Source organism: Oncorhynchus clarkii, chromosome 14, assembly GCF_045791955.1.
Source record: "Oncorhynchus clarkii lewisi isolate Uvic-CL-2024 chromosome 14, UVic_Ocla_1.0, whole genome shotgun sequence".
Taxonomy (NCBI): Eukaryota; Metazoa; Chordata; class Actinopteri; order Salmoniformes; family Salmonidae; genus Oncorhynchus; species Oncorhynchus clarkii.
The window spans coordinates 36066765-36076395 of NC_092160.1; the positions used below are offsets into that span (position 1 = coordinate 36066765).

At 42.7% G+C, this 9631-nt stretch overlaps 1 protein-coding gene across 1 annotated transcript in view; it reads left to right on the plus strand.

Moving 5' to 3' along the window:
- LOC139366578 (protocadherin-11 X-linked-like) overlaps positions 1–9425 on the plus strand; it is a 44855-nt gene extending 35430 nt beyond the window's left edge. Inside the window, exon 4 of the mRNA XM_071104232.1 lies at positions 8921–9425. Coding sequence (XP_070960333.1) covers positions 8921–9004 — 84 coding nt within the window. The 3' untranslated portion in view covers positions 9005–9425. The remainder of the gene's footprint in view (positions 1–8920) is intronic.
- Positions 9426–9631: the final 206 nt, after the last annotated feature.

Consider the following 9631-nt stretch of genomic DNA (forward strand, 5'->3'; position numbering starts at 1 on the left):
AGCAGGAGGGGTAACTGGTTGGAAGCTTGGGACCAATAGAAAGAAGACGGTATTAGATGGAGGCTTGGGACAAATAGGAGAATTAGGTAGCTAGATGGAGGCTTGGCACCAATAGAAAGTGGAGGTAGCTTGATGGAGGCTTCAGACCAATAGAAAGAGTTGGTAGCTAGATGGAGCCTTGGGACCAATGGAAAGAGGCGGTAGCTATATTGAGGCTTGGGACCAATAGAAAGAGGAGGTAGCTAGATGGAGGCTTGGGACCAATAGGAGGAGGGGGTAGCTAGACGGAGGCTTGGGACTAATAGAAATCAAAGGTTGCTCGATGGAGGCTTGCGACCAGTAGAAAGAGGAGGTAGCTAAATGGAGGCAAGGTGGAGCTAGATGGAGGCTTTGGAACAATAGGAGGAGGGGGTAGCTAGATGGAGGTTTGGTACCAATAATAAGTGAAAGGAGCGAGATGGAGGCTTGGAAACACTGGTAGAAGGAGGTAGTGAGGTGGAGGCTTAGGACCAAAAGAAAGCAGAGGTAGCTAGATGGAGGGTTCGGACCAATAGGGTAAGGGTGTAGCAAGATGGAGGCTTGGGAACAATATCAGGAGGTGTAACTAGTTTGAGGCTTGGGACCAATAGAAAGAGGAGGGATTTTGATGGAGGCTTGGGACCAAAATAAATTGGAGTTAGCTAGATGGAGGTTCTGGACCTATAGAAAGTGGAGGTAGCTAAATGGAGGCTTTGGACCAGTAGAAAGTGGAGTTAGCTAGATGGAGGATTAGGACCAATAGAAAGAGGAGGTAGCTAGATGGAGGTTTGGGACCAATAGGAAGAGGGGGGTAGCTAGATGGAGGCTTTGGACAAATAGCAGGAGGGGGTAGCTAGATGGAGGTTTGGTACCAATAATAAGTACAAGGAGCAAGATGGAGGCTTGGTAACACTGGTAGAAGGAGGTAGCGAGATGGAGGCTTAGGACCAAAAGAAAGCAGAGGTAGCTAGATGGAGGGTTGGGACCAATAGGGCAAGGGTGTAGCAAGATGGAGGATTGGGACCAATAGGGCAAGGGTGTAGCAAGATGGAGGCTTGGGAACAATATCAGGAGGTGTAACTAGTTTGAGGCTTGGGACCAATAGAAAGAGGAGGGATTTTGATGGAGGCTTGGGACCAAAATAAATTGGAGGTAGCTAGATGGAGGTTCTGGACCTATAGAAAGTGGAGGTAGCTAAGTGGAGGCTTTGGACCAGTAGAAAGTGGAATTAGCTAGATGGAGGATTAGGACCAATAGAAAGAGGAGGTAGCTAGATGGAGGTTTGGGACCAATAGGAAGAGGGGGTAGCTAGAAATTGGAGGTTGCTAAATGGAGGCTTGGGACCAATAGAAAAAGGAGGTAGCTAGATGGAGGCAAGGTGGAGCTAGATGGAGGCTTGGGACCAATAGAAAGAGGAGGTAGCTAGATGGAGGCAAGGTGGAGATAGATGGAGGCTTGGGACCAATAGAAAGAGGAGGTAGCTAGATGGAGGCAAGGTGGAGCTAGATGGAGGCTTTGGACAAATAGCAGGACTGGGTAGCTAGATAGAGGCTTGGGACCAATATAACGAGGAGGGAGCTAGATGAAGGCTTGGGACCAATGGAAAGAGGAGGTAGCTAGATGTATGCAAGGTGGAGCTAGATGGAGGCTTGGGACCAATAGAAAGAGGAGGTAGCTAGATGGAGGCAAGGTGGAGCTAGATGGAGGCTTTGGACAAATAGCAGGACTGGGTAGCTAGATAGAGGCTTGGGACCAATATAACGAGGAGGGAGCTAGATGAAGGCTTGGGACCAATGGAAAGAGGAGGTAGCTAGATGTAGGCAAGGTGGAGCTAGATGGAGGCTTGGGACCAATAGAAAGAGGAGGTAGCTAGATGGAGGCAAGGTGGAGCTAGATGGAGGCTTTGGACAAATAGCAGGACTGGGTAGCTAGATAGAGGCTTGGGACCAATAGAAAGAGGAGGGAGCTAGATGAAGGCTTGGGACCAATGGAAAGAGGTGTTAGCTAGATGGAGGCTTTGGACCAATAGACAGAGGCGGTAGCTAGATGGAGGCTTGAGACTAATGGAAAGAGGAAGTAGCTAGATGTAAGCTTTGGACCAATAGAATGAGGCAGTAGCTAGATGGAGAATTGGGACAAATAGAAAAAGGAGGTAGCTAGATGGTGTCTTGGGACCAATAGAATGATGAGATAGCTAGATGGAGGCTTGGGACCAATAGAAAGGGGAGGTAGCTAGATTGAGGCTTGGGACCAATAGTAGGAGGGTCTAGCTAAACGAGGGCTTGGGAAGAATAAGAGGAGTTGGAGCTAGACGGGGCTTGGAACCAAAAGGAGGAGGGGGTAGCTTGACGGGGCTTTGAACCAAAAGGAGGAGGGGGTAGCTTGACGGTGCTTGGGACCAATAGGAGGAGTGGGTAGCTAGATGGAGGCTTGGGACCAATAGGAGGAGGCGGTACCTAGAGAGTGTCAGGGGGATCGGGACTTTAATTGCATTTTTGAATGGTGTAAATAGCAGTACAAAAATGTAGTTAGATAGAAGGTGGGTAGTGTGGTAGAGTTTAGGGTTCATCATTAGTATTTGTTATGGTGCGGTATAGATACAGTATTTATATAGGTTAGGATTCATCATTGGTTGTCGTTATGGTGCGGTATAGATACAGTATTTATATAGGTTAGGGTTCATCATTGGTTGTCGTTATGGTGTGGTATAGATACAGTAACTACGCCATTATACATCATCTGTTGTTTAGGATGAGGACAAGGTACTATTGTACAGTTTAGACATTTTGGAAACAAGGTTATAACATGGGATTCATTCAAACAGTAATTTATTTATTTATTTTATTTCACCTTTATTTAGGCTAGTTGAGAACATACTCTCATTTACAACTGCGACCTGGCCAAGATTAAAGCAAAGCTGTTCGACACATACAACAACACAGTGTTACACAATGGAATTAACAAACATACAGTCAATAATAGAGTAGAAAAAGCCTATATACAGTGTGTGCAAATGAGGTAAGATAAAGGCAATAAATAGGCCATGGTGGTGAAGTAATTACAATATACAAATTAAACACTGGAGTGATAAATGTACAGAAGAAAGTAGAGATACTTGAGTGCAAAAGAGCAAGATAAATAAATAAATAAATACAGTATGGGGATGAGGTAGTTGGATGGGCTATTTACAGAGGCGCTATGTAACGGTGCAGTGCTCTGTGCGCTGCTCTGACAGCTGGTGCTTAATGCTAGTGAGGGAGATATGAGTCTCCAGCTTCAGTGATTTTTTTGCACTTCCAGTCATTGGCAGCAGAGAACTGGAAGGAAAGGCGGCCAAAGGATTAATTGGCTTTGGGGGTGACCAGTGAGATATACCTGCTGGAGCGCGTGCTACGGGTGGGTGCTGCTATGGTGACCAGAGCTGAGATAAGGCGGAGCTTTACCTAGCAAAGACTTGTAGATGACCTGGAGCCAGTCAGTTTGGCGACGAGTATGAAGTGAGGGCCAGCCAACGAGAGCATACAGGTCCTAGTGGTGGGTGGTATATGGGGCTTTGGTGACAAAACGAATGGCACTGTGATAGACTCCATCCAATTTGTTGAGTAGAGAGTTGGAGGCTATTTTATAAATGACATCGCCGAAGTCAAGGATCGGTAGGATGGTCAGTTTTACGAGGGTATGTTTGGCAGCATGAGTGAAGGATGCTTTGTTGCAAAATAGGACGCCGATTCTAGATTTCATTTTGGATTGGATATGTTTACGGTAATGTGAGTCTGGAAGGAGAGTTTACAGTCTAACCAGAGACCTAGGTTTTTGTAGTTATCAACATATTCTAAGTCAGAACCGTCCAGAGTAGTGATGTTGGACGGGCGGGCAGGTGCGGGCAGCGATCGGTTGAAGAGCATGCATTTAGTTTTACTTGCATTTGAGAGCATTTGGAGGCCACGGAAGAAGAGTTGTACGGCATTGAAGCTCGTCTGGAGGTTACTTAACACAGTGTCCAAAGAAGGGCCAGAAGTATACAGAATGGTGTCGTCTGCGTAGAGGTGAATCAGAGAATCACCAGCAGCAAGAGCGACATCATTGATATATACAGAGAAAAGTTGGCCCGAGAATTGAACCCTGTGGCACCCCCAGAGTTTGTAAAGTAAAACACATGTGCATTATAGATGCCTAATACAATAGTATTGTCCTGGAATTAGTTTGTAGTTTTTCATGTTTTATCTTTTACTGCTTTATATATATACTTTTTTTTTTCAGGATTATTGCTCACATCAGAAATAACACATTTTGGTGTAGTTTCATCATACGTCTTTAAAATATTTTATTTGATGAAGTGGAGGGGAATTTTTTGAGGGGGGGAATTTTGTACTTCTCTAGAGATTTTTTTAAAATTGTGACTTCATTGTTTCAATCCTTTCAAATACCTTGTAGCATAGTTCTTACACATGCATTGTCTATCATTTAACATTTTAGTCATTTAACAGAAACTCTTAACTAGAACATTTTTACAGTAGTGAGTGCATACTTTTTTATACTTTTTTCTGTACTGTTTCCCGTGTGGGAATCAAACTCACAACCTTGACATTACAAGCACCATGCTCACAACCTTGACATTACAAGCACCATGCTCACAACCTTGCCATTACAAGCACCATGCTCACAACCTTGACATTACAAGCACCATGCTCACAACCTTGACATTACAAGCACCATGCTCACAACCTTGACATTACAAGCACCATGCTCACAACCTTGACATTACAAGCACCATGCTCACAACCTTGCCATTACAAGCACCATGCTCACAACCTTGACATTACAAGCACCATGCTCACAACCTTGACATTACAAGCACCATGCTCACAACCTTGACATTACAAGCACCATGCTCACAACCTAGACATTACAAACACCATGCTCACAACCTTGCCATTACAAGCACCATGCTCACAACCTTGACATTAAAAGCACCATGCTCACAACCTTGCCATTAAAAGCACCATGCTCTACCCCACAGGACCACCATCCACTGCTGCTTTAGGGAACGTAGACATTTGAAGAGACAACCCACACAGAGCAGATATTCATTTTCCCCACCCACTTTTTTTATTTAGAGCCCATTTAATTAACAGCAACACTGCCATGGGACATTATACGTAAGCCTACTGCCATGGGACATTATACGTAAGCCTACTGCCATGGGACATTATACGTAAGCCTACTTGCGTAGCCAGCACAGCGTACTAAGGAACAGATAATTCACTTGGGTTTGTAATGCTCCCTGTCAAGTTGTCAGAATGTCTTTGCACACATACTGGTTATGCCCTGCCTTGAAATATCCCCTTAAATATGTACAAATATTTAACCAATGTTTTACAATTCTGATGTTATATTTATTATTATTTATTAATTATATTCTTTTGTGTTTGGGGGGGGGCGACATTAATGGTGTATTTTAAATATTCCATGTCACTGATGTTGTTCGTCAGTGAGAAATATTTATCCTTTAAAGCTAATCTGAATTTGAATGGATTGATGACTAAGTCGACGTTCTCCTCCGTCCTTGTATGTGCCGTATCAACCGTTCCATCAGTATATTCCATCTTGTGTATTTCAGGGCTTGCTAATCTGAAAAAGGCTTTGCGAGTTGAATCAAATCATTATTTGTTTCTTATGGGGTAATTATTAGTCAGGCATTGCGAGTTTAATCACTTTCTGTTTCTTATGATTGAGTAATTATTGGTCATAATGTTTGGTCAGATTCTGTCAAACACATGCTTTTGGTCTAAAGTGGGACAGCGTTGTTCAAACTGAAAGACCAGCACCACCTTAGAGATGTCAATGACGATGGCATATCTATTATCTCCGTTGTAATCTCCTGTCACCTGGAGCGTTTTTGAAAAGTAGGGCCTCCCTGTTGGCATTAGATGTGACAGCTAAGTGTGCTTATTCAAAGCCTACACGTGAAGTAATGCAAGGGTCTGGTGAGAATCTAGAGCTCAAAAGGCTAATTAAATGCATTAAAGGGTTAATCACTCATAATACAATATGATTAAAATCTCTGTAATTAGGTTTCGGGAGAGGATAATAGATAAAAGAGGAAAGAAGTCAATGTCCTTTAGGATTGTTAAGATTATATCAGGTATACCTAAATATCATTGGCTGTCACTAAGGTCTTTAATATTATTGGACCTCTGACAGCCAATGACTGACAATACTGGCTACAACTTCCTAGTTTTTGACTTGTCTGTAAACTCTCGCTCCAATAGATTCCTCTTTTAACATTGATGCAGTTCAGATACATTCTCTAATGCTCCCCAGAATATTAACATTCATGTTTTACTTCATCTCGTAAAATGAAAATGTTTTTGTCGAGTGTGGAATTCACAATCCGTTCAAGTCAGCCTGGCCTTAACAAAAGCAGCATATGGCAAGTGGACACCGCTTTATCTCCCTGAGCATAAACATGTAATACAAAAAGTCCAAAATACAGGATAAAGCAGATTGTGATGTTTTTATTTGTTCATGAAAGTGAAAGACAGTGATTTAGTTCCTTTTGCGTGCCTCTTCCATTGACCTCTTACCTAAAGCAGCTAGAGGATAAAGGATATGACAGAAAACGATCATTGAATCCTAATAGGAGACACGGGAGATTTGCAGATGAAGGTCAGATGGATGTAGGCGCTAAAGAGGGAAGCTTGTCAAAAAAAGACTTCAGAGACTACATATTTATGGCACCATATGGTATCTTAATATCCTAAGAGCTTTGTTTGGTAGGATCCAATGCTGCTCAGTGCACCATAGCCTCTTTTCCTCTCTCCCTAGCTTCCCTTCTCTCTTTTATTCCCTCCCTCATATCTTCCTTCCTTTTCTTTTATCTCTGTCTATCTCCCTGTTCCCAGCCGGTAGTTTTAGAGGTCAATCCCCCTCCCGGTGACGTGAGGGAAACCTCTGTCTCCATCTGTGCTTTAGTTGTGGCAGATCAAGTGAGCAACCTCCCTGGCTGGCTGAGTGATCTCAGACACGGGTATGAATATGCAACAGCAAAAAGGCCAATATGCTCTTTTGTTTGTCCCATATTCTACAGGGCCATAGTGCATACCAGGTCAGTTGTTGATGTCAGACCAAACCCTCCTGTGATCTGTGTATTTTTCCTAGCTAGCAGAGCCATAGTGCATACCAGGTCAGTTGTTGATGTCAGACCAAACCCTCCTGTGATCTGTGTATTTTTCCTAGCTAGCAGAGTCATAGTGCATACCAGGTCAGTTGTTGATGTCAGACCAAACCCTCCTGTGATCTGTGTATTTTTCCTAGCTAGCAGAGCCATAGTGCATACCAGGTCAGTTGTTGATGTCAGACCAAACCCTCCTGTGATCTGTGTATTTTTCCTAGCTAGCAGAGCCATAGTGCATACCAGGTCAGTTGTTGATGTCAGACCAAACCCTCCTGTGATCTGTGTATTTTTCCTAGCTAGCAGAGCCATAGTGCATACCAGGTCAGTTGTTGATGTCAGACCAAACCCTCCTGTGATCTGTGTATTTTTCCTAGCTAGCAGAGTCATAGTGCATACCAGGTCAGTTGTTGATGTCAGACCAAACCCTCCTGTGATCTGTGTATTTTTCCTAGCTAGCAGAGCCATAGTGCATACCAGGTCAGTTGTTGATGTCAGACCAAACCCTCCTGTGATCTGTGTATTTTTCCTAGCTAGCAGAGCCATAGTGCATACCAGGTCAGTTGTTGATGTCAGACCAAACCCTCCTGTGATCTGTGTATTTTTCCTAGCTAGCAGAGCCATAGTGCATACCAGGTCAGTTGTTGATGTCAGACCAAACCCTCCTGTGATCTGTGTATTTTTCCTAGCTAGCAGAGCCATAGTGCATACCAGGTCAGTTGTTGATGTCAGACCAAACCCTCCTGTGATCTGTGTATTTTTCCTAGCTAGCAGAGCCATAGTGCATACCAGGTCAGTTGTTGATGTCAGACCAAACCCTCCTGTGATCTGTGTATTTTTCCTAGCTAGCAGAGCCATAGTGCATACCAGGTCAGTTGTTGATGTCAGACCAAACCCTCCTGTGATCTGTGTATTTTTCCTAGCTAGCAGGCCCTATTAAAATACTCATACTTAACATACTGTACACAGACATCACCATTTAACTTATGATCTCAGAACATGAACATTTCAAAGGATTGCGGACGTGATTATGTTGTTGTGGTAAATGTACAATATATTCCTAAAACAATCACTCTAGCTAAATGTTATAGTTACCTTTACAGAAAATCACATGATTTCACATATAGAAAAATCACATGAAATTTCACGTGCAACAGTTTTTCTTTCGCGCAAAATTCAGTGCGTCTTTAATCAAAATGCCTAACGTAAGCAGCAGCGCAAGATCAGATTCAACGTGATCATCCAGATATCGGAAGATGTGTCTTTTTTTTGTAGTTTTGGGGCAGACCAAATTAATTTCAGACGTGTACCTATCAGAGGACCTTACTGTAGGGTGCCAGAGTAAGGTTTAAAGTACGAGACAAATGCTGTTTTCAGGGTTAAAACGAAGTGTTGCAGTAGGGTGGTGGATGTCATTTCACATTTGGAGCTAAATCAGTTGAAGAGAATTGCATGCTCTGATAATCACAGTAAAATGCACAAGCTTATGCTCTCATGTAGTATTCTTCAAGGACTTCATCTGGCGAGGAAATTATACCTGATTGTCAGGTGTGTCTTGAAGAATGCTTTTTTTGTATTTTTTAAATTGAATACAAATGATCTAGAGATTTGTATTCACTGTTTCCGAGTGTAATAGAGTTTAACAGCTACTACAGATTAGATTTCTAAGAGCTGGATTATATTGTAACTTCAATCTCCCTATATCTGTCTTGTCTCTCTATATTACAGGAGACGGCACTGAAACCACCACTCTATGACACACTCTGTGGCTCAGGTACAAGTCGCTGCCACAGGATAAAAATCAATCTCTAGCTGCCAGTACCTAGAGAGAGAAAGAGAGAGGGAGAGAGAGAGAGAGGGAGGAAGGCACAGACGAAGAGGTGAATCTCATACTATACAGTCTCTACAGCCTCAAAACACCAACCATCAAAAGGAATATGTTAATTTGTTTTATTTATTTTTTTGTGGGCGAAAAAAAAAAAAAGTATTTACTTGAATAATTTTCACCGAAATGAAGACACGTTGTTGCCTGCCTGAAACTTGACAAAGCTCTACTTGTTAATCCTGTAGGAGGTTTGAAATACTTCACAGAAACCCTATAGCACCACTTATCTCGTATCTATCTCCTAGATGATGACACACGGTATGACCCACCGCCCTGTAAATACAATGGACAGTTATTCTGTACTGTATTCTGTAAAGTATGTTTATATGTATGTATATTTATCACAGAGTTGACTTTGTTTATATTTATTGATTCTGTTTGAGTAAAGTTTGACCTACACTCTTAGAAATAAGGGTTCCGTATGGGTTTCTAAGGTTGTTCCCATAGGCAGAACCTTTCTTGGTTCCAGGTAGAACCCTTTTTTTTTGGTTCCAGTTAGAACTCGTCTGGATTCCATGTAGAACCCTCTGTGGAAAGGGTCCTACATGAAACTC